Source organism: Oncorhynchus mykiss, chromosome 19 (assembly GCF_013265735.2).
Source record: "Oncorhynchus mykiss isolate Arlee chromosome 19, USDA_OmykA_1.1, whole genome shotgun sequence".
In the NCBI taxonomy this organism is placed as follows: Eukaryota; Metazoa; Chordata; class Actinopteri; order Salmoniformes; family Salmonidae; genus Oncorhynchus; species Oncorhynchus mykiss.
In genome coordinates this window covers 57,612,508-57,638,846 of record NC_048583.1, presented here as the reverse complement: position 1 = coordinate 57,638,846, position 26,339 = coordinate 57,612,508, and the positions used below count along the sequence as shown (strand labels likewise).

The window sequence follows — 26,339 nt, the reverse complement described above, 5'->3', positions numbered from 1 at the left end:
GCAGAAGAGGAACTATGACGTGCACACCCGGGGAAGGCACTTTGTGGCTGGGGAGCTGGTCTGGGTCTACAGCCCCCTGAGAAAGAAAGGCAGATGCCCCAAGTTGGACAGTCACTGGGTGGGACCCTGCAGTGTCCTGGAGAGGGTAGGGGAGGTTGTTTACCAGGTGCAGTTTCCTCCCAGGGGGAGAAAGGTGGCACTGCACCGGGACAGGTTAGCTCCATACAGAGGGGCCTCTTCTCCCCAAACCCCAGGGACCTCCACAATTCCCCTCTCTGGCAATGACATTCTCCAGGCACCCATCCCTAGGTGCCGCAGACAAGGCTCCAGACAGCCCACTTCCCCTGTCTCCCTCCCTGTGTCACCGCGTGGTTCCCCGGAGCCGCGGACTGTATTCCCCATTCCTGCTTCCTTGTCCCCCATATCCCTTCCTTCATCCCCTGGGTCCCAGAGGGGCAGCCCCCTGCCACGGATGGAGCCCCTGTTTCACATCTGGACACTCCCTGACCATCACGGCCAGGCAGGCAAAGGAGACCTCTGGGTCGCTTCAGAGACACTGTTTGTTCCCTCGGGGACGAGGGACTTTGTGGTGGGGGGGCCTGTGTAGGGACCCGCACAGACAGCTGTGTGTTATGTGTTAGGCTAATAGTGGGTTGTGTTGTACTTACCAGTGTTCGCGGGGTCCGACATGCCAATCAACCTGCTATCTGCCAATAATGGGAATGCCTGGAATGTTCTGATGCCTGGCATTCTGGCGATTGGCGGAGTGGCGTGCAGGGGGGTTGGGCAGGGGGATGGAGCATTGGAAGTTAAAACCAGGTTTAGCTATTGTTCTCTCTCTTACGTCTGGCATTCACAAGAGAAGGTCACGGTTGGTTTATGGGGTATCTTTTATTTATTTGTCGTGGGATACGGCAAAACAGTATTCTGTGTAAGTTGGGTTAATAAACCGTCAATTCGTAAACTCAAGCCTCAGTCTGGACAATTGTTCCTTTATGATCTAGTCAGGTCATTACAATATATATATATATATATATATATATATATATATATATATATATATATATATATATATATATATATATATATATATATATATATATATATATATATATATATATATATATATACACATACACACACACATTTTATCCATGCCATAACAGTAATGTCCTGATTCCTAAAAAATACAGCCAGTATCAGTACATAAAATTGAGGTATCACAGATAAGATTTGATGTAGTCGGTGCTGTGGGATCCGGAGAATCCCAGGGTTAAAGCAACACAAATGCATATGCAGATTGCATCACAGTTGCCATGGAGACCAGACAGGGCCAAGGGAAACATGAGAAGAGGTTTCCCACACTGCCGTCTGACAGAAAAAGGCCCTGTTTTGTTTTGGGAAGGTCACTACCACAGGCGGCCAGCAGAGAGCGCCAGCGGGCCACACTGCAGCAGAGCACTAATATGATTTAGAGGCAGGCTAAAGAACCCCCAGCAAGAGCCAAGGCCTATTTCCTGATGCCTTCTGGTGTTACCATAGTAACGGCACTGTGATGGTGGGTCTTCACTGCAACATGGTAAATCATGTAATGTAGGAATCATTATTCTTTCCTGTAATGCATTATGCTGAGGGGCTGGGGGAGGTGCATAAAAGATGAAGCCAAGTCAAAGCCATGCTCAATGACATCTTCTTTGACAGCCATTCAGGTTTGTAGGTAGACCAGATAGAGGCACTCAAAGTGCTGCAATATTCAGATGTCTGGATTTCCAGACAACCACAGACAAAAACCCAGGCTGGGAGTGGCCAAGACAATCTCTTTGCCTCCTGAACCTACTAAATCATATAAAGGAGTAACTAACTAGAGCGTCTGTCTGCCGTTAAGTTCGTATATTACTGGTGAGAAGGGTTTCCTTTCCATAGATAACCAGGGTCTATACCATCGTAAACAAATACAATAATAATCTGCACTTATTCACATTCCTTCATAGGGATCTCAAAAGCACACTCCTTGCATCCATTCTCCTCTCTCCTCGTCTCAAAACCCATTGGAGGAGAAGTTCAAAGGGGAGGAGACGAGGAAGGAAATGGCTGAAGAAAGAAACATGGTGGAAACTGCCTTCTAGCTCAATGCTTTTACATTTGTTGGGGAGTTGTGTACGAGTGCACACTTCAGGATAAAGGACACAGTATTGGGCCGCACAGACAAGACTCCAGACGACACAGTGAAGCATTCTGAGAACTTGGTGACCTCTTGAACCATGTGACACTACTGCCCTGTCTCCAGTAGAAAGAACACTCCCTGTTTGATATGGCTGGCATTTCTAAAAGGTCACCTCCTGAATGCCAACGCTAGCCCTTTATCTAGCAAGAGAGACAGGGACAGAGTATGGCCAACGCTAGCCCTTTACCTAGCAAGAGAGACAGGGACAGAGTATGGCCAACGCTAGCCCTTTACCTAGCAAGAGAGACAGGGACAGAGTATGGCCAACGCTAGCCCTTTACCTAGCAAGAGAGACAGGGACAGAGTATGGCCAACGCTAGCCCTTTACCTAGCAAGAGAGACAGTGACAGAGTATGGCCAACGCTAGCCCTTTACCTAGCAAGAGAGACAGTGACAGAGTATGGCCAACGCTAGCCCTTTACCTAGCAAGAGAGACAGGGACAGAGTATGGCCAACGCTAGCCCTTTACCTAGCAAGAGAGACAGGGACAGAGTATGGCCAACGCTAGCCCTTTACCTAGCAAGAGAGACAGGAGTATGGCCAACGCTAGCCCTTTACCTAGCAAGAGAGACAGGAGTATGGCCAACGCTAGCCCTTAACTCAGCCCGACAGACAGTCCCTGAGTATGGCCAATGCTAGCCTTTAACTCAGCCAGACAGACAGTCCCTGAGTATGGCCAACGCTAGCCCTTAACTCATCCAGCCAGCCAGTCAGAGAGTATGGCCATCACTAGCCTTTAACTCAGCCAGACAGACAGTCACAGAGTTTGGCCAATGCTAGCCCTTAACTCAGCCAGACAGACAATCACAGAGTATGTCCAACGCTAGCCCTTAACTCATCCAGCCACAGTCAGAGAGTATGGCCATCACTAGCCCTTAACTCAGCCAGACAGACAATCACAGAGTATGTTCAATGCTAGCCCTTAACTCAGCCAGATAGACAGTCTCAGAGTATGCCATTAGGAAGTTTGTGTACCATAAGAGAGCCATTAAAGAAACAGAATAGCACTCATGAGTGTTGGGCCAGTAACCGAAAGGTCGCTGGTCTGAATCTCCGAGCCGACTAGGTGAAAAAATCTGTCGATGTGCCCTTGAGCAAGGCACTTAACCCTAATTACTCCTGTAAATCGCCCATGGATAAGAGCATCGACTAAATTACTAAATTGTAAATATTGTAAGGATTAATCTCTTTTTCTGATACACATTCATACTTAGATAACCGTCCAGCATACTGCATACTGCATACTGCACAAAGGAATTGGATGTGTTTACGCTACTTGGTGCACTTTCTGGTATCTTACTGCCATCCTAGGATTCTCACAATAGCACAGCACATGGAGCTGATGAGCTCAGTTCAGATAACAGTGCCAGTAGATACATGCTATATGAGTTTGTAGGGTGTGTAGACTGTCAATATGTATGTATGTATCTATGTGTGTATGCATGTGAGTGTGTGTGTGTATGTGTATGTACTGACCTGGGCCCAGCTTGGCCACTGCGCACAGCAGGTCATAGTTGATAACAGGCGTTGCGTCTTCGCTCTGGCTCCAGCCCACGGGTGGCGAGGCAGGGGGAGAGATGAGGAACTGTTTGACGGGAGCAGGAGGAGCCAGGTACGACTTGTCTATATCCTCCCCAGAATTCTGAATCTATATGAAGTGGAGAAGAGAGGAGAGTGGGACATGTCAGAATGGATGTCAGTGATAAAATCTGGGTCATGTTCATTTGGAATGGAAAATGTTGAAAACGTTTAGCAACTGAAAATGAAACAAGTCTAGGTAGTCCCTGCCTGTTTTTTTTTTACTGTCTCCATTCCCAATCGACCTCTCCTATAGACTCTTATCCCTATAGACTCTTATCCCTATAGACTCTTACCCCTATAGACTCTTACCCCTATAGACTCTTACCCCTATAGACTCTTACCCCTATAGACTCTTATCCCTATAGACTCTTACCCCTATAGACTCTTATCCCTATAGACTCTTATCCCTATAGACTCTTATCCCTATAGACTCTTACCCCTATAGACTCTTACCCCTATAGACTCTTACCCCTATAGACTCTTACCCCTACAGACTCTTACCCCTACAGACTCTTACCCCTACAGACTCTTACCCCTACAGACTCTTACCCCTACAGACTCTTACCCCTACAGACTCTTACCCCTACAGACTCTTACCCCTACAGACTCTTACCCCTACAGACTCTTACCCCTACAGACTCTTACCCCTACAGACTCTTACCACTATAGGCTCTTCATGTAGATCTGAGAGGACTGGATCAGTATAATATATAAATGATCTTCCTGTTGGCTCCCTGGACTGAACACAATGTACTGGATTATATCTAATATAAGACACACACACACCTTGGCTCGTCCCTTATGGAACCCACACCTCAGAACACACACTCAGAACAAACACATGCTGAGTACACACACAGACGGGCATGCATAAATACACAGAACACACACACACACACAACTACATTCTCAATGGGGAGAGTACAGTAGAGAAATACCACTACATTCTCAATGGGGAGAGTACAGTAGAGAAATACCACTACATTCTCAATGGGGAGAGTACAGTAGAGAAATACCACTACATTCTCAATGGGGAAAGTACAGTAGAGAAATACCACTACATTCTCAATGGGGAAAGTACAGTAGAGAAATACCACTACATTCTCAATGGGGAGAGTACAGTAGAGAAATACCACTACATTCTCAATGGGGAGAGTACAGTAGAGAAATACCACTACATTCTCAATGGGGAGAGTACAGTAGAGAAATACCACTACATTCTCAATGGGGAGAGTACAGTAGAGAAATACCACTACATTCTCAATGGGGAGAGTACAGTAGAGAAATACCACTACATTCTCAATGGGGAGAGTACAGTAGAGAAATACCACTACATTCTCAATGGGGAGAGTACAGTAGAGAAATACCACTACATTCTCAATGGGGAGAGTACAGTAGAGAAATACCACTACATTCTCAATGGGGAGAGTACAGTAGAGAAATACCACTACATTCTCAATGGGGAGAGTACAGTAGAGAAATACCATTACATTCTCAATGGGGAGAGTACAGTAGAGAAATACCACTACATTCTCAATGGGGAGAGTACAGTAGAGAAATACCACTACATTCTCAATGGGGAGAGTACAGTAGAGAAATACCACTACATTCTCAATGGGGAGAGTACAGTAGAGAAATACCATTACATTCTCAATGGGGAGAGTACAGTAGAGAAATAAAGAAAGGATAAAAGTCTGCACACAAATAGGCTCCTCCCGAGTGCTTTGATTCAACCTGCGCCACAAGTGCCTTCAGAAAGTTTTCAAACTCTTGACTTATTCCACATTTTGTTGTGTTACAGCCTGAATTCAAAACAGATTCACCGATCTACACACAATACTCCATAATGACATAGTGAAAACATTTTGAAAGAAATGTTCGCAAATGTATTGAAAATTAAATACAGAACTATCTAATTGACATAAGTAGTCACACTCCTGAGTCAATACTTTTGTAGAAGCACCTTTGGCAGCAATTACAGCTGTGAGTCTTTCTGGGTTAGTCTCCAAGAGCTTTGCACACCTGGATTGTTCATCATTTCCATATTATTATTTTCAAAATTCTTTATTCTTTATTATTTTCAATTCTTCTTGTTGGTCATTGCTAGACAATTATTTTCAGGTCTTGCCATAGATTTTCAAGTCGATCTATTAAGTCAAAACTGTAACTCGGCCAGTCAGGAACATTCACTGTCTTCTTGGTAAGCAACTCCAGCATAGATTTGGCCTTGTCTTTAAGGTTATTGTCCTGCTGAAAGGTGAATTCATTCTTCTAGAATGTTGCCTGTGCTTAGCTCCATTCCATTTATTTTTTTATCCTGAAAAACTCCCCAGTCGATTACAAGCATATCCATAACATGATGCAACCACCACTATGCTTGAAAAGATGGAGAATGGTACTCAGTAACGTGTTGTATTGGATTTGCCCCAAACATACACTACATGACCAAAAGTATGTGGACACCTGCTCCTCGAACATCTCATTCCAAAAATATGGGCTTTAATATGGAGTTGGTCGTCCCTTTCCTGCTAAAACAGCCTACACTCTTCTGGGAAGGCTTTCCACTAGATTTTGGAACATTGCTGTGGGGACTTGCTTCCATTCAGCCACAAGAGCATTAGTGAGGTCGGTCACTGATGTTGGGCGATTAGGCCTGGCTCGCAGTCGGCGTTCCAATCATCCCAAAGGTGTTCGATGGGGTTGAGGTCAGGGCTCTGTGCAGGCCAGTCAAGTTCTTCCACACCAAGCTTGACAAACAATTTCTCTATGGACCTTGCTTTGTGCACGGGGCATTGTCATGCTGAAACAGGAAAGGGACTTCCCCAAAATGTTACTGAGCTCTTCAGTGAGGCCATTCTACTGCCAATGTTTGTCTCTGGAGATTGCATGTCTGTGTGCTCAATTTTATACACCTGTCATTAAGGGGTGTGGCTGAAATAGCTGAGTCCACTAATTTGAAGGGGTGTCCACATACTTGTGCATATATAGTGTAACACTCTATACAGGACAAAGGGTGAATTACTTTGCCACATTTTTTTGCAGGTTCACTTTAGTGAAGGATGCATGTTTTGGAATATTTTATTCTGTACAGGCTTCCTTCTTTTCAATCTGTCAATAAGGTATGTATTGTGGAGTAACTACAATGTTGTTGATCCATCCTCAGTTTTCTTCTATCACAGCCATTAAACTCTGTAACTGTTTTAAAGTCACCATTGGCCTCATGGTGAAATCCCTGAGAAGTTTCCTTCCTCTCCGGCAACTGAGTTAGTAAGGATGCCTGTAACTTTGTAGTGACTTGGTGTATTGATACACAATCCAAAGTGTAATTAATAACTTCACCATGCTCAAAGGGATATTCAGTGTCTGCTTTTTAAATACCAATAGCCGCCCTTCTTTGCGAGGCATTGGAAAACATCCCTGGTCTGTGTGTTTGAATCTGTGTTTGAAATTCATTGCTCGACTGAGGGACCTTACAGATAATTGAATGTGTGGAGTACAGAGATGAGGTAGTCTTTCAAAAAACATGTTGAGGCCAGTGTTGTTGGGGCCAGTGTTGTTGGGGCCAGTTTCACACCCTTGGAGAGTACAGTGCATGCCCTAGGATTCAGTATACTGCTCTGAGTTTAGCCTCTGTAATATCTGGGGCCGTGCTCATTATGCACCAAATGAAAGAAAACAGACTAACTGGAAGAAAACACTCTAAAAAGGCAGGTCTAACCTGGACTGTAATGACTCCCATATCTCCCAAAAGGCCCCAGTTCCGGCCCAAACCTTCCCCCAGGAAGAGCTCACTCACCTGGGCAAAGTAGAGCTTGAGCTGCTTGCCGTTGAACTCAGTCTCATGGAGCTCGATGCGAGCGCGGGCGGCCGCCTCCGGAGTGCTGAAACTGATGCGGACTCGCCTGAAGCTCTTGAACATCTGGAAGGACGTCTGTTCGTCATAGATCCTGAACAGGGCCTCGAACCTCTCCTGGGAGAGAAGGAAAGAAAGAGAGGACGGCCATTTTAGACTACAGATGACCCTGCACCCGTCCTGAAATGTCTCCGTTAAAGGAAAAATCCATTCAAAAAACAGCATTCTGTTGTATGTTACAAGATGTTGATTATGTAGTTCTACTGAATGCTGTAGTTTTAGCACCACTAACTTCCTGTTTACATAGGGCGGCAGGGTAGCCTAGTGGTTAGAGTGTTGGGCTAGTAATCGAAAGGTTGCAAGTTCAAATCCCCGAGCTGACAAGGTAGTGGTGCTAAAACTGTCGTTCTGCCCCCGAACAGGCAGTTACCCCACTGTTCCTAGGCTGTCATTGAAAATAAACATTTGTTCTTAACTGACTTGCCTAGTTAAATAAATAGCTATTAACTAAACTGCCAATTCATGTTTCTAGCTCTATCACAGGTTTGTGCTTGGAAATGTATATGACATTGCATTGATGTTCGATATGTTGGTATTTATTTATGATACAGTCCAAATGTTTTGCATGTTAGTAATCAATTTTTCAAGAAACGTCACTTTCTTTCTGTAGCATGCATCATGTTGGGCATTGTTTGTAAGGTAGCATAGCCCAAGGGCATTGGCTATGGGCATCTGGGCATCTGGCCCACATTTCTGTTTCTCACAAAAGGGACAATAATGTATCTATTCTATTCATTCGTCAAAGGGAGCAGAAATACAGTGGGAGAGATGGGAGTAGCGGAAAAGTCAGGTGAATCATTCAGCCATTTGAAACAGGATATGATCCTGTCATTTGAGCAATAGGGGACATAGGGGTGTCCCATGTCATAGATCCTCTTCTTGTTACTCTCGTCTGTTGGGGTGGCACTCTAGGGGCATATGCTACGGTTAGTGGATTTTCAAGGAGCCATCAAGGAGACTATTCTTTCTCGCTCATCAAACCTGTTCCGGAGAGAGGGAAGACAAGTAGCCATGAAACTAGGCTAACTAGTAACTAAACTAACTAACGTTTAGCGCCGACTGCCTGCTGGTCGGCTTGGCTGTGCCATTTTGGGCTAGAGCAACTGTGATAGAATTTGGCTGAACAGAAAGGCTCTCAATCACATACATACTGTAGTTTTTACTAAAATGACACAATTGAATGAATGAAGCTTAACTATGACACAAAATAAGAATTAGTCCTCAAAATGAAACACAAATAATATTGGTATGTGTCAGACTTTACTATTGGTACAAGATGATAACAAGATCATATCATGTAATTCACCTCGTTCCAATAGTATCGTCCAACACACAGAGCTTTAGGGTCTATTTACAGTGCATTCGGGAAGTATTCAGACCCTTTCACTTTTTCCACATTTTGTTACATTACAGCCTTGTTCTAAAATGGATTAAATAAAAAAAAATCCTCATCAATCTACACACAGTACCCCACACTCGGGCCCCCGAGTGGAGCAGCGGTCTAAGGCATGTGTTGTTGTGTAATCTGGTGATGTGTTGTTGTGTAATCTGGTGATGTTGTGTAACCTGCTTATGTTGTGTAATCTGGTGATGTTGTGTAATCTGGTGATGATGTGTAATCTGGTGATGTGTTGTTGTGTAATCTGGTAATGTGTTGTTGTGTAATCTGGTGATGTGTAATCTGGTAATGTGTTGTTGTGTAATCTGGTGATGTGCTGTTGTGTAATCTGGTATTGTGTTGTTGTGTAATCTGGTGATGTGCTGTTGTGTAATCTGGTGATGTGTTGTTGTGTAATCTGTGATGTGTTGTTGTGTAATCTGGTGATGTGTAATCTGGTGATGTTGTGTAATCTGGTGATGTGTTGTTGTGTAATCTGGTGATGTGTAATCTGGTGATGTGTTGTTGTGTAATCTGGTGATGTTGTGTAATCTGGTGATGTGTAATCTGGTGATGTGTTGTTGTGTAATCTGGTGATGTGCAATCTGGTGATGTTGTGTAATCTGGTGATGTGTTGTTGTGCACAAGGAGAAGACAAGACAGGCTCACCTTTAAGATCAGGTGTGTAGGGTGTAGTGTGTAGAGCGTAGTGTGTAGTGCGTAGTCTGTAGTGCGTAGTGTGTAGTCTGTAGTCTAGTGTGTAGTGCGTAGTGTGTAGTGCGTAGTGAGTAGTGCGTAGTGTGTAGTGCGTAGTCTGTAGTGCGTAGGGGGTAGTGGGAAGTGAGTAGTGCGTAGTCTGTAGTGTGTAGTACATAGTGTGTAGTGCGTAGTATGTAGTCATAGTGTGTAGTGTGTAGTGTGTAGTGCGTAGTGTGTAGTGCGTAGTGTGAAAAACAGGCAAAAGTGGTGGGTGCTTCACACACAGTAAGGTAAACATAGGTGTGTTTGGTCCGGGTCTCGGTGTTAGGTAAGCACGACAGACCGGTGAAACAGTGTGATTAAAAAGTTGATGTCATAGTAAACAACAGGATGTTGAAGAACCTCAGTGTAGATGTACGGTATCCTCCGCTACAGTACAATGAGTGATTTCATCCAGTCACAGTTACGCCATAATGACATAATGGTTACATCATGGTAACTTCAACTCATGCTATGACAGGCTTCAATTTAGCCTAGCCTACTGGTTAGTGTGTTGGGCCAGAAACCAAAAGGTGGCTGGATCAAATCCACGAGCTGACATGGTAAAAATCTGTCATTCTAGCCCTGAGCAAGGCAGTTAACCCACTGTTCCCCGGGCGCCGAAGACGCGGATGTTGATTATGGAAGCCCCCTGCATCTCTCTGATTCAAAGACACATTTCAGTTGAATGCATTCAGTTGTACAACCGACTAGGTTTCCCCCTTTCCCCAATGTTTCTGTCTGCTATGTTCCAGACAATCCTGCCTTCAAGACTACTTCAGAAATATGAATAAAATGACCAAAACATTGACCTGATTGGAATAAATTATCTTTCTGAAACTTTAAAACCAACTGGTTGACATTATGTTAAAGTCTGTTGTATTGTGTTGCATTGTATTGTATTTGTAGAGTCCTCTTAAACCCTACATGCCCTAATCTAATCAGGAATGGACCTGAAACATGCCCTACTCTAATCAGGAATGGACCTGAAACATGCCCTAATCTAATCAGGAATGGACCTGAAACATGCCCTAATCTAATCAGGAATGGACCTGAAACATGCCATACTCTAATCAGGAATGGACCGGAAACATGCCCTACTCTAATCAGGAATGGACCTGAAACATGCCATACTCTAATCAGGAATGGACCTGAAACATGCCATACTCTAATCAGGAATGGACCTGAAACATGCCCTAATCTAATCAGGAATGTACCTGAAACATGCCCTAATCTAATCAGGAATGGACCTGAAACATGCCCTACTCTAATTAGTAATGGACCTGAAACATGCCCTAATCTAATCAGGAATGGACCTGAAACATGCCCTAATCTAATCAGTAATGGACCTGAAACATGCCCTAATCTAATCAGGAATGGACCTGAAACATGCCCTACTCTAATCAGGAATGGACCTGAAACATGCCCTAATCTAATCAGGAATGGACCTGAAACATGCCCTAATCTAATCAGTAATGGACCTGAAACATGCCCTAATCTAATCAGGAATGGACCTGAAACATGCCCTAATCTAATCAGGAATGGACCTGAAACATGCCCTAATCTAATCAGTAATGGACCTGAAACATGCCCTAATCTAATCAGGAATGGACCTGAAACATGCCCTACTCTAATCAGTAATGGACCTGAAACATGCCCTAATCTAATCAGGAATGGACCTGAAACATGCCCTACTCTAATCAGGAATGGACCTGAAACATGCCCTAATCTAATCAGGAATGGACCTGAAACATGCCCTAATCTACTCAGGAATGTACCTGAAACATGCCCTAATCTAAATCAGGAATGGACCTGAAACATGCCCTACTCTAATTAGTAATGGACCTGAAACATGCCCTAATCTAATCAGGAATGGACCTGAAACATGCCCTAATCTAATCAGTAATGGACCTGAAACATGCCCTAATCTAATCAGGAATGGACCTGAAACATGCCCTACTCTAATCAGGAATGGACCTGAAACATGCCCTAATCTAATCAGGAATGGACCTGAAACATGCCCTAATCTAATCAGTAATGGACCTGAAACATGCCCTAATCTAATCAGGAATGGACCTGAAACATGCCCTAATCTAATCAGGAATGGACCTGAAACATGCCCTAATCTAATCAGTAATGGACCTGAAACATGCCCTAATCTAATCAGGAATGGACCTGAAACATGCCCTACTCTAATCAGTAATGGACCTGAAACATGCCCTAATCTAATCAGGAATGGACCTGAAACATGCCCTACTCTAATCAGGAATGGACCTGAAACATGCCCTAATCTAATCAGGAATGGACCTGAAACATGCCCTAATCTACTCAGGAATGGACCTGAAACATGCCCTAATCTAATCAGTAATGGACCTGAAACATGCCCTAATCTAATCAGTAATGGACCTGAAACATGCCCTAATCTAATCAGGAATGGACCTGAAACATGCCCTACTCTAATCAGTAATGGACCTGAAACATGCCCTAATCTAATCAGGAATGGACCTGAAACATGCCCTACTCTAATCAGGAATGGACCTGAAACATGCCCTACTCTAATCAGGAATGGACCTGAAACATGCCCTAATCTAATCAGGAATGGACCTGAAACATGCCCTAATCTAATCAGGAATGGACCTGAAACATGCCCTACTCTAATCAGGAATGGACCTGAAACATGCCCTACTCTAATCAGGAATGGACCTGAAACATGCCCTAATCTAATCAGGAATGGACCTGAAACATGCCCTAATCTAATCAGGAATGGATCTGAAACATGCCCTAATCTAATCAGGAATGGACCTGAAACATGCCCTAATCTAATCAGGAATGGACCTGAAACATGCCCTAATCTAATCAGGAATGGACCTGAAACATGCCCTAATCTAATCAGGAATGGATCTGAAACATGCCCTAATCTAATCAGGAATGGACCTGAAACATGCCCTAATCTAATCAGGAATGGACCTGAAACATGCCCTAATCTAATCAGGAATGGACCTGAAACATGCCCTAATCTAATCAGGAATGGATCTGAACATTCCCTAATCTAATCAGGAATGGACCTGAAACATGCCCTAATCTAATCAGGAATGGACCTGAAACATGCCCTAATCTAATCAGGAATGGACCTGAAACATGCCATACTCTAATCAGGAATGGACCTGAAACATGCCCTAATCTAATCAGGAATGGACCTGAAACATGCCCTAATCTAATCAGGAATGGACGTGAAACATGCCCTACTCTAATCAGGAATGGACCTGAAACATGCCCTACTCTAATCAGGAATGGACCTGAAACATGCCCTAATCTAATCAGGAATGGACCTGAAACATGCCCTAATCTAATCATTAATGGACCTGAAACATGCCCTAATCTAATCAGGAATGGACCTGAAACATGCCCTAATCTAATCAGGAATGGACCTGAAACATGCCCTACTCTAATCAGGAATGGACCTGAAACATGCCCTACTCTAATCAGTAATGGACCTGAAACATGCCCTAATCTAATCAGGAATGGACCTGAAACATGCCCTAATCTAATCAGGAATGGACCTGAAACATGCCCTAATCTAATCAGTAATGGACCTGAAACATGCCCTAATCTAATCAGGAATGGACCTGAAACATGCCCTAATCTAATCAGGAATGGACCTGAAACATGCCCTAATCTAATCAGGAATGGACCTGAAACATGCCCTAATCTAATCAGGAATGGACCTGAAACATGCCCTAATCTAATCAGGAATGGACCTGAAACATGCCATACTCTAATCAGGAATGGACCTGAAACATGCCCTAATCTAATCAGGAATGGACCTGAAACATGCCCTACTCTAATCAGGAATGGACCTGAAACATGCCCTAATCTAATCAGGAATGGACCTGAAACATGCCCTAATCTAATCAGGAATGGACCTGAAACATGCCCTAATCTAATCAGGAATGGACCTGAAACATGCCCTACTCTAATCAGGAATGGACCTGAAACATGCCCTAATCTAATCAGGAATGGACCTGAAACATGCCCTAATCTAATCAGGAATGGACCTGAAACATGCCCTAATCTAATCAGGAATGGACCTGAAACATGCCCTAATCTAATCAGGAATGGACCTGAAACATGCCCTAATCTAATCAGGAATGGACCTGAAACATGCCATACTCTAATCAGGAATGGACCTGAAACATGCCCTAATCTAATCAGGAATGGACCTGAAACATGCCCTACTCTAATCAGGAATGGACCTGAAACATGCCCTAATCTAATCAGGAATGGACCTGAAACATGCCCTAATCTAATCAGGAATGGACCTGAAACATGCCCTAATCTAATCAGGAATGGACCTGAAACATGCCCTAATCTAATCAGTAATGGACCTTAAACATGCCCTACTCTAATCAGGAATGGACCTGAAACATGCCCTAATCTAATCAGGAATGGACCTAGGCTGCATGGCATCAAACTCCCAGAGTGATAAGCTTGTACTTTGAAATACCGCACACTCATTTACATTTTTTCAATTGCTAACATACATCGTCAAAACTCTTCACACGGTCAGCGAAACAGAAGTGTATGTGGACCAAACTGTGAAACATGTTTCATTGTTTTCACACAAAACGCATTCAATGACCACATTCTCCAAAATCCATGAACTCTTTTCTCATTCATACTCCACCACCTGCTAAAATATATATTTGAAGCACGTTTTCAAATGCTAACACACTGTTTCCAAAACTGTTAACACATTCAAAACAGAATGATGACAAATGTCGTGCATTTCTGCAGTAACCAGACTGAAACATATCGAACATCTCAGCAGAATATTTAATCATTCCAAACACAGCTGATTGCAATTTCATCTGAAAGCCTTCCCAAGTGTCCTGTTTTTAGTCTCGTTACCAAAGAGACAAAAGAGGACGGCTTCAGGATGATTTAGTTTAGAAACATGGGATCAAGGAAGACAGGTTGGTGGGGGAAGAAGAGTGTCAGGGAGCGAGAGGGAGAATGTGGGGAGGACAAAGGAGATGAAGACCAAGAGCGGTGGTCTCTGATGAGATAAGGGCCACAATTATCGACCCTGTTGTAAACCATGCTCTCTCTTTGAGAGAGACCGGTTTAAGGGTGCAACCAAATCTGCAGCATTCAACAGTTGCATCAATAGCACAAATTTTCTAGCAAAACAACAGGTGAGATGTGCATCCGTCAGTGATCATTGATAAGTGATAATACATATCACAGTACAATAACAGTATGTTCACATTTTTACATGTACTGACATTTTGAAATATATTGATTGTTTTGTGTTTTTCAGTAGGATCCAAAGGTTGCCTCCCAGGGAGAGGCAGAATATTATCAGACGCGCAGGAAATTGCCATTGTTGACATGCACAACAATGCACTAAAACTGCAGGAAATTCGGGACAGAGTGCTGGCAGACGATATCACTTTTGGGAATGTGAATACGGTCAGCACAACGACAATTGCCAGAGTCCCAGAGAAACATTAAATAAGGACAAGCAGTTGTAAACTGTACCCTTTCAGAGAAACGGTGAACGTGTGAAAGAACTCAGGTATCAATATGTCCAGGTTCAATAACCAAACATGGTACATCCACCGCTATGCATAATGTAAAGTAGTGTAAACCTGTGGATTTACTGTATTTTAGAGAGTAATGGAGATTCAAACTGGGAAAAAAACGCCACAGGGGAAGAAATGTGATTGGACAGAGAGCAACCGTGGATGTCCCAGGCCAGAGAGGGACTAATATCACAATGTGTGCAGCACTGTCCAATGATGGTTTGCTGTTACACAAACCACTCATTGGCCCCTACAATACAGAGAGGATCATTTATTTTCTGGATGACCTGCATAATCGACTTGTGCCAGTGGAGGAGAGGGGCAAGAAACTCCCCTACCTTCGTTGTTGTGTGGGATCATGTGGCATTCCATCACTCTGCTGCAGTCACAGACTGGTTTGCTGCACATCCCAGGATGTCAGTACTATTCCTGCCTCCATACTCACCCTTCCTAAACCCCATAGAGGAGTTTTTCTCTGCATAGAGGTGGAAGGTTTATGGCCACCATCCACATGACCAGATGTCCTTACTGGATGCCATGAATGCAGGGTGTGGAGAAACTTCTCCTGAAGACTGACAGGGTGTGGAGACACTTCTCCTGAAGACTGACAGGGTGTGGAGACACTTCTCCTGAAGACTGACAGGGTGTGGAGACACTTCTCCTGAAGACTGACAGGGTGTGGAGACACTTCTCCTGAAGACTGACAGGGTGTGGAGACACTTCTCCTGACGACTGGCAGGGTGTGGAGACACTTCTCCTGAAGACTGACAGAGATGGATTAGACATTCCAGAAGATCTTTCCCAAGATGCATCGCCAGAGAAGACATATGATGTAATGTTGATGAGAACTTGTGGCCAAATGCAGGAGAGAGGGAGAACTAGAACCCTCACAGTAGTGTACAGTATGAGTGATTATACTATACATGTTGATGAGATCTAGAACCCTCACAGTACTGTACAGTATAAGTTATATACTATACATGTTGATGAGAACTAGAACCCTCATAGTACGCAAGTATAACACCATGGGACCACGCAGCCGTCATACCGCTCAGGAAGGAGACGCGTTCTGTCTCCTAGAGATGAACGTACATTGGTGCGAAAAGTGCAAGTCAATCCCAGAACAACAGCAAAGGACCTTGTGAAGATGCTGGAGGAAACAGGTACAAAAGTATCTATATCCACAGTAAAACGAGTCCTATATCGACATAACCTGAAAGGCCGCTCAGCAAGAAAGAAGCCAAAACCACCATAATAAAAAAACCAGACTACAGTTTGCAACTGCACATGGGGAATAAAAAAAAACCTTTTGGGAGAAATGTCACCTGGTCTGATGAAACAAAAATAGAACTGTTTGGCCATAATGACCATTGTTATGTTTGGAGGAAAAAGGGGGAAGGCTTGCAAGCCGAAGAACACCATCCCAACCATGAAGCATGGTGGTGGCAGCATCATGTTGTGGGGGTGCTTTGCTGCAGGAGGGCTGGTGCACTTCACAAAATAGATGGCATCATGAGGCAGGAAAATTACGTGGATATATTGAAGCAACATCTCAAGACATCAGTCAGAAAGTTAAAGATTGGTCGCAAATGGGTCTTCCAAATGGACAATGACCCCAAGCATAGTTCCAAAGTTGTGGCAAAATGGCTTAAGGACAACAAAGTCAAGGTATTGGAGTGGCCATCACAAAGCCCTGACCTCAATCCCGTAGAACATTTTTGGGTAGAACTGAAAAATGTGTGTGTCAGCAAGGAGGCCAACAAACCTGACTCAGGGCTTTGTCATGGCCACTCCAATACCTTGACTTTGCCAGCTCTGTCAGGAGGAATGGTCCAAAATTCACCCAACTTATTGTGGGAAGCTTGTGGAAGGCTACCTGAAACATTTGACTCAAGTTAAACAATTTAAAGGCAATACTACCAAATACTTATTGAGTGTATGTAAACCTCTGACCCACTGGGAATGTGAAGAAAGAAATAAAAGCTGAAATAAATAATTCCCTCTACTACTTCTGACATTTCACATTCTTAAAATAAAGTGGTGATCCTAACTGACCTAAGACAGGGAATGTTTAAATGTATTTGGCTAAGGTGTGTGTAAACTTCCGTAGTATGCCAATATTTCCAGCCCCATTTTAATTGTATTCTATAGGATTCTATAGGATTAACGCTCCCCACGCTATACCCTGATTTCTATCTCTGTGGAACGGAGCGAGTCCCCAGGGGCATTACATCTCATCCGTCGATACCGTTCCCACTCCCATATCGATCCCACAGCAATAACACAACCACTGTCAGACTGCCTCAGTTGTAGTTATGTAGACTCACAGTCATTTTGACATGAGTTGTTTAACTGTTTGGACAGGTTTTTTTTGTTGTTGCAGTGAATACTAAGGCTTATTGTGGCTAGGATATCTAACGTGTGTTTTAGTTTTATCTGCATTAGCATAAGCCTCTATGAGGGAGGTAAATGTGAGTTGTTTTGCAAGTTTCTAGCGCTGAAGGCTAGGCTAAAGTTTAAGTGCGTGTGTTTTTTGTTATTGGTTTGTTATTGTCTTTAGCATTAGCACGTGAGGAATAACTACCCACTCTGAGGTTAATGCTCATAATAGCGTCTGGTGGAGTTGTCCAGACTAGTCTGTGGTCAGTAGTTCCCATCGTTGTCAACCTCAGACCTCACTCAGTCTGTCTGTGGTGAAGGTGACGGTCACTTTCCCAACGGGCAGAATCAGAAAGTAAACTAGATGTTAGCCTGAGCGCTAACACTCGCCTCTGTGCTCTACAATCCTACCAGTTAGTATGGGGGTGAACGCGTTGTGCTATCTTGTTTCCACACCAAACAAACACTCCTATCGTTCATTATGAGATGCATCCGTTTCTTTTACAGCCTCGATATTCTAATCTAGACTCATTCAAAGCTACCCTTTCCTACCAAGTACCACCCTTTCCTACAATTGGACACACGTTTGGTTCAAGGCTAATTTGAGAATAGGGACAAAGGCAAAGGCAAACAGTAGATGGCTGATATTGTCAATGTAAATATTGTAAAATGTTGCACTTTGTTCACTATTGCATGGTAGGTGAGGTTAGTGATATATCCTATTAACTAAATCCCTGTTAACAAAAGCCCTGTTAACTAAAGTACTGTTAACTAAAGCCCTGCTAACTAAAGCCCTGTTAACTAAAGCCCTGCCTTGATGGGTTTGTCCTAAACAAACCCTTGTTAACTATATTTTACATTTACATTTTAGTCATTTAGCAGATGCTCTCATCCAGAGTGACATTGTTTTTTTTTTCATACTGGTCCCCCATGGGAGTCGAACCCACTACCCTGGCGTTGCAAGTGCCCTATCTAAAGCCCTGCCTTGATGGGTTTGTCCTAACTAAAGCAAATGTATGTTTTCCAAATGCCTGCTTTGAAATAATCACGGTTTAGTTATTTTTCGTTTTCTTATGACAGTTTTTCCGCTTGTTCTCATGTTGTATTTTTGGTGTTCTGTGATGTGTGCACCTCCCCATTTACACCAGAGATCTGTATATAATGAAGAGATGCACACCTCTGCCCTAACAATGGGTGTTGTTCCCAAAGGCGGGAAGGCCTTTGTCCTTAACTAAAGCCCTGCCTCAATGGGTTTGACCTTAACTAAAGCCCTGTTAACTAAAGCCCTGCCTCGGTGGGTTTGACCTTAACTAAAGCCCTGTTAACTAAAGCTCTGCCTTCATGGGAGCACTACCCGCTGACTAGACGGATATGAGTTTTTGGCTAGTCAACCAGGGTTGGATCAGGGTCGTACCAATGTTATGCTGAAATCACCACTATCAGTACATTTCCACTGATGCTTATGTCATCAGAAAACATTTAGTCACCATTATGTTATTCACTTAACTCTTTGGACTTTGCAAATATGAAATGTCTGAGGTTTCATCCAGATGACTACCTAGTGTTGTTTTTTTCTACATTCAAGCAGAAGGGAAAACAGCCCTGTTACAGTGATTAGCACTTTGCAATAACAGGGAGACGTTGTTTCTGCTTATAGAAGTACAGCCCAACTGTTGTTGTATGACCCTGGTTTGAGTGCATCAGCAGAGTGTGTGTGTGTGTGTGTGTGTGTGTGTGTGTTTTTAAGTATGGGCCCGCAGCCCTGCTAATCGTCACTGAGCCCGATGCTAAACTAAGCAAACGTCATGCTACGTTTACTTAACACAACAGACAGATACATTTGCGTGTGTGTTGCTGTCGGTTTGTGTGTGTGAGAGACGTGCGTGTGTGGTGTGTGTTCCTCTCATCCACACTGTAACACCACAGAGACAGCTCATTGTAATTCGATCTCTAACTCATCCCTTGTGTCGCTCCTAGACCAAACAACAAACAGTACCTTCGCAATATATTCACAAACCATCGATGTCTTTAGCTTGATCAACTGTTTTTCGGTTGATTTCCTTTCGGGAATAATCACTTCCTGTCTTGCTATCTGTGTTGTCTTGATGTTGTTATGGCCATGACAGCTTTTCCATTACCACCAGGAAAATGACCACCACATTACCCACAGGGCAATCTGCTGAAAGATGACCACTGCCTCAGGGGATTGTGTCACTCATCTCTGTCTCGCTCTCTCTTGGCTCCTTTTGACCAGCTCATTGGCCAGTCCAAATCACCTGGAGTTGTACATAAAGGTGGCATTGAGATAGTGGAGGAGCATGGGTAGACTTTGGCTACTTTCCAATGTACTTAGAATGGATGCCCAGTGGGTTGCCTCATACTAAGTGCTATATTTTAGTATAGCTATTGGCTATTGGAACAGAGCCTTTTGTCTGTTTCAGGCTTGGCCAAAGACACAAAACATTTGACCAGATGGGTTTTTTCTTGACACTCAGCATTAAGGAGAGAGATTGGAGGTAAGGAACTATGATATAAACTCAGCAAAAAAAGAAACAGCCCTTTCTCAGGACCCTGTCATCTGATATTCTTCATAAAGGGTTTAAACACTGTTTCCCATTCTTGTTCAATGAACCATAAACAATTAATGAACATGCACCTGTGGAACGGTCGTTAAGACACTACCAGCTTACAGATGGGGCGGCAGGGTAGCCTAGTGGTTAGAGCGTTGGACTAGTAACCGGAAGGTTGCAAGTTCAAATCCCTGAGCTGACAAGGTACAAATCTGTCGTTCTGCCCCTGTTAACCCACTGTTCCTAGGCCGTCATTGAAAATAAGAATTTGTTCTTAACTGACTTGCCTAGTTAAATAAAGATAAAAAATAAATTAAGGTCACAGTTATGAAATCTTAGGACACTAAAGAGGCCTTTCTACTGATTCTGAAAAACACCAAAAGAAAGATGCCCAGGGTCCCTGCTCATCTGTGTGAATGTGCCTTAGGCATGCTGCAAGGAGGCATGAGGACTGCAGATGTGGCCCGGGCAATAACGAGACAGGACGGACAGTTGATCGTCCTTCGCGTTTATCGTTGAAGGAATGAGTGTTGCACTGAGGCCTGTACTCTGGAGCGGGATCGATTTGGAGGTGGTCTGGGGCGTTGTGTCACAACATCATCGGACTGAGTTTGTTGTCATTGCAGACAATCTCAATGCTGTGCGTTACAGGGAAGACATCCTCTTCCCTCATGTGGTACCCTTCCTGCAGGCTCATGACAATGCCACCAGCCATACTGCTCGTTCTGTGCATGATGTCCTGCAAGACAGGAATGTCAGTGTTCTGCCATGGCCAGCGAAGAGCCCGGATCTCAATCTCATTGAGCACGTCTGGGACCTGTTGGATCGGAGGGTGAGGGCTAGGGCCATTCCCCCCAGAAATGTCCGGGAACTTGCAGGTGCCTTGGTGGAAGAGTGGGGTAACATCTCACAGCAAGAACTGGCAAATCTGGTGCAGTCCATGAGGAGGAGATGCACTGCAGTACTTAGTGCAGCTGTTGGCCACACCAGATACTGACTGATACTTTTGATTTTGACACATTATTCCATTTCTGTTAGTCACATGTCTTTGGAACTTGTTCAGTTTATGTCTCAGTTGTTGAATCTTGTTATATTCCAACAAATATTTACACATGTTAAGTTTGCTGAAAATAAACGCAGTTGACAGTGAGAGGACGTTTCTTTTTTTGATGAGTTTACTAGCATCCTGTTGTCCAGGGTGGGTACTTGTACATCAAGCTGCCTCATGCTGCAGAAACAGGCTCCTGCTCCTATGAGACCTTCCGGCTCACACAAGCCAAGGCTATTTACCTACTGACTTATCTACAGTACATTCATATGATCAAACCAGACTTTGAACATTCATTCTGTCCTGTTACTGCTTCAGTGACATAAAATGTCCCCCAGTTATTTTGCACAGACCTTCCCCTATGAAGTTAGATGAACAGGGCCCACAGGGGCCGACTGTGATGAAAAGCTTTAGAGAACACCTTGCTCTGTTTTCCTCGTGCTCATCCTCTGTCCACCAGGTCTTCATGCTTCTCCCTCAGTCCACCAGGTCTTCATGCTTCTCCCTCTGTCCACCAGGTCTTCATGCTTCTCCCTCTGTCCACCAGGTCTTCATGCTTCTCCCTCTGTCCACCAGGTCTTCATGCTTCTCCCTCTGTCCACCAGGTCTTCATGCTTCTCCCTCTGTCCACCAGGTCTTCATGCTTCTCCCTCTGTCCACCAGGTCATCATGTGTCTACCTCAGTCCACCAGGTCTTCATGCTTCTCCCTCTGTCCACCAGGTCTTCATGCTTCTCCCTCTGTCCACCAGGTCTTCATGCTTCTCCCTCTGTCCACCAGGTCATCATGCGTCTCCCTCAGTCCACCAGGTCTTCATGCTTCTCCCTCAGAATTGAACCCTGTGGCACCCCCACAGAGACTGCCAGAGGTCCGGACAACTGGCCCTCTGATTTGATACACTGAACTCAGTTGGTGAACCAGGCGAGGCAGTCATTTGAGAACCCAAAGCTATTGAGTCTGCCGATAAGAATGCAGTGATTGACAGAGTCGAAAGCCTTGGCCATGTCGATGAAGACGGCTGCACAGTACTGTTTTTTAAATGATGGCAGTTATGATATAATTTAGGACTTTGAGTGTGGCTGAGATGCACCCATGACCAGCTTGGTAACCAGATTGCATAGTGGAGAAGGTACAGTGAGATTCAAAATGGTCGGGGATCTGTTTGTTAACTTGGCTTTCGAAGATTTTAGAAAGGCAGGGCAGGATGGATGTTGAAGTTTACATACACCTTAGCCAAATACATTTAAACTCAGTTTTTCACAATTCCTGACATTAAATTCTAGTAAAATTCCCTGTCTTAGTTCAGTTAGGATAACCACTTAAATTAAGAATGTGAAATGTCATAATAATAGTAGAGAGAATTATTTATTTCAGCTGTTATTTCTTTCATCACATTCCCAGTGGGTCGGAAGCTTACATACAGTGGGGCAAAAAAGTATTTAGTCAGCCACCAATTGTGCAAGTTCTCCCACTTAAAAAGATGAGAGAGGCCTGTAATTTTCATCATAGGTACACTTCAACTATGTCAGATAAAATGAGAAAAAAAATCCAGAAAATCAGATTGTAGGATTTTTAATGAATTTATTTGCAAATTATGGTGGAAAATAAGTATTTGGTCACCTACAAACAAGCAAGATTTCTGGCTCTCACAGACCTGTAACTTCTTCTTTAAGAGGCTCCTCTGTCCTCCACTTGTTACCTGTATTAATGGCACCTGTTTGAACTTGTTATCAGTATAAAAGACACCTGTCCACAACCTCAAAATATCACACTCCAAACTCCACTATGGCCATGCCAAAGAGCTGTCAATGGACACCAGAAACAATATTGTAGACCTGCACCAGGCTGGGAAGACTGAATCTGCAATAGGTAAGCAGCTTGGTTTGAAGAAATCAACTGTGGGAGCAATTATTAGAAAATGGAAGACATAGAAGACCACTGATAATCTCCCTCGATCTGGGGCTCCACGCAAGATCTCACCCCGTGGGGTCAAAATGACTTTGTTGTCCTTAAGACATTTTGCCACAACTTTAGAAGTATTCTTGGGGTCAGGGTCCATTTGGAAGACCCATTTGCGACCAAGGTTAATTTCCTGACGAGCATCTTGAGATGTCCTTCCTGCAGCAAAGCCCCCCCACAACATGATGCTGCCACCCCCGTGCTTCACGGCTGGGATGGTGTTCTTCGGCGTGCAAGTCTCCCCCTTTTTCCTCCAAACATAACAATGGTCATTATGGCCAAACAGTTCTATTTTTGTTTCATTAGACCAGGTGACATTTCTCCAAAAAGTACCATTTTTGTCCCCCATGTGCAGTTGCCAACTGTAGTCTGGCTTCTTTATGGCGGTTTTGGAGCAGTGGTTTCTTCCTTGCTGAGCGGCCTTTCAGGTTATGACGATATAGGACTCGTTTTACTGTGGATATAGATACTTTTGTACCTGTTTCCTCCAGCATCTTCACAAGGTCCTTTGCTGTTGTCTGGGATTGACTTGCACTTTTCGCACCAAAGTACGTTCATCTCTAGGAGACAGAATGCGTCTCCTTCCTGAGCGGTATGACGCTGCGTGGTACCATGGTGTTTATACTTGCATACTATTTTTTTGTACAGATGAAAGTGGTACCTTCAGGCATTTGGAAATTGCTCCCAAGGATGAATAAGACTTGTGGAGGTCCACAATTTTTTTCTGAGGTCCTGGCTGATTTGTTTTGATTTTCTCATGATATCAAGCAAAGAGGCACTGAGTTTGAAGGTAGGCATTGAAATACATCCACAGGTACACCTCCAATTGACTCGAATTATGTCAATTAGCCTATCAGAAACTTCTAAAGCCATGACATCATCTTCTGGAATTTTCCAAGCTGTTTAAAGGCACAGTCAACTTAGTGTATGTAAACCTCTGACCCACTGGAATTGTGATACAGTGAATTATCTGTCTGTAAACAACTGTTGGAAAAATTACTTGCGTCATGCACACAGTAGATGTCTTAACCGACTTGCCAAAACTATAGTTTGTTAACAAGAAATTTGTGGAGTGGTTGAAAAACATCTAAGTGTATGTGAACTTCTGACTTCAACTGTACATGTCAGTACATAAACACATGACAAGATAAACAACGTCCTCGACTCCACCTTATATAAACTTAAAAACGGGTGCTGGATCCTCATATATAATCCAAAGAACAGAATTAGGACAGCCCTCCTGTAAATAAACTTAAATTGACATATTGTTATTGCCGCACAAACATTTTTGGGGTATGAGCCCTTCTTCAGAGTGAAAGGCGATGACAATCAATGTCAAAACAACAAGATCTCACAGGTTGGGCATCATTTTACATTCCCAGTCAGTATCAACCCAATCAAGAGATCCCAGCAGAGGGCGCTGTAGGGGAAACATGACCATCAAATAAAGATAGACACACAATTCCAATACATTATGATGTCATTACCTAAATGTTCTGCCTATTTAGAACCTACTAATGCATTACCAAAGCTGGGGTCATTTGTGTAATATGTGCCAATGTCTATTAACCACTTCCTTGATCGACCTTGAAATGGGACTGTATGTGGACACCTAAGTTTCTGAGGGAGGAGAGGGATTCCTTTGACGTGGTTGCAATAATGCATTCTGCTCAGTTTGTCTTACTCTATTAAGACAATTGTCCAATAATTCTTCTTTATACCCTCTTGTTTTGAATCACTCACATAAATCTTTTGCATGTACATCAATCGAATGATAAATCAGAGTCACAAATACGCCTAATGCCAAGGAGTTGGCTATATGGTGTCATGATTTGCCCTCTTGGGTGAGGATCATAGGCGCCAGATTCCCCCCCCCCCTCTCTCTCCCACCACAGTTTTATGACGGTTGTAAATACCTACAACTCCCTCTCCCACTCTGCAGAAATGGAAGTTAAACATCCCTTTGTTACCACAGAGAGAGACTTTGCAGTACAGTGACATCAAAAGGTTGAATAATGAAAGAATATTTCTGTAATCCAAACAGTTGGAATGGTCCGTGGGTACTTAAAGAACAATTATGTCAGATCAGTTGTTGTTTTGGGATCTCATTAAGGACGGTGTAACAACATAACTGTATCTCTGAATGTGTATACTTCCCAGTTGTCAGGTTTACATCCAAATGTTGTGGAATTTATAGGATTAAATTTGAAACTATTTGTGAGAAGATGACATGTGATGTTAGCCTTCTAAATGAGAATGGTTTTTCATATAAACATACTACCCAGTCAGTGACCACACTCACGTGAGCACAGACATTATGTCGGCGTCATGGAACGCCCCCTTTTGCCAGAGTGCATAAAACCCATCCTAATGAAATTTACACTAGACAAAGCAGGCGGATGGTGTTGAACCGGATGTCACGAATGGTTACAATCTACGGGACCAGAAAAACGTGGAGCGTGGCTGCACGTTGAAATGGTTGGAATTTAAATGAGACAGCATGAGCTGAAAGGTACGAAATGGTTAGAAACTCTGAAACCCTCTCTCTCGAAGAAGAAGAAAAAGAAGACTACACAGTAACATTCAGTCTGAAGCTGTTTAAGTACTTTAGTCTAGTAAAACTCGACCGAGAACCACCGGGTGGTACTCTGACAGAACCATTCTGCAGCTACAAAGGACATGGTGACCTCTGGTGGACAACTAGAGACTTACACAACCAGAGACTTTCTGTTGAATTACTCCCCATAGATGGATCAAGTGTTTTCAACAGAGAGACAGCAAAGACATACACACATAAATAGGTACATTGCAATTCTTTCGAATGAGCGGCCATTTATTTGCAAAGTATTCACATTTCCATGAGCATAGTTATCAGCTGTATACACGATAGTGGAATTCCTTTGTCTCTTATTACTGGCCACCCATTCCAAAACGGACTGCAACTCTTTGTTAAGGGTTTCAGTGA

General features: G+C 43.5%; 1 protein-coding gene across 2 annotated transcripts in view; it reads right to left on the bottom strand.

Moving 5' to 3' along the window:
- LOC110498171 (calcipressin-3) overlaps positions 1-26,339 on the bottom strand; it is an 83,995-nt gene that overhangs the window by 9,425 nt on the left and 48,231 nt on the right. For both annotated transcript variants that reach the window (XM_021574780.2, XM_021574781.2), the window contains 2 exons: positions 7,602-7,775; positions 3,701-3,872 (listed from right to left, as the gene is read on the bottom strand). In XM_021574780.2, the coding sequence (XP_021430455.2) occupies positions 3,701-3,872; positions 7,602-7,775 (346 nt within the window). The remainder of the gene's footprint in view (positions 1-3,700; positions 3,873-7,601; positions 7,776-26,339) is intronic.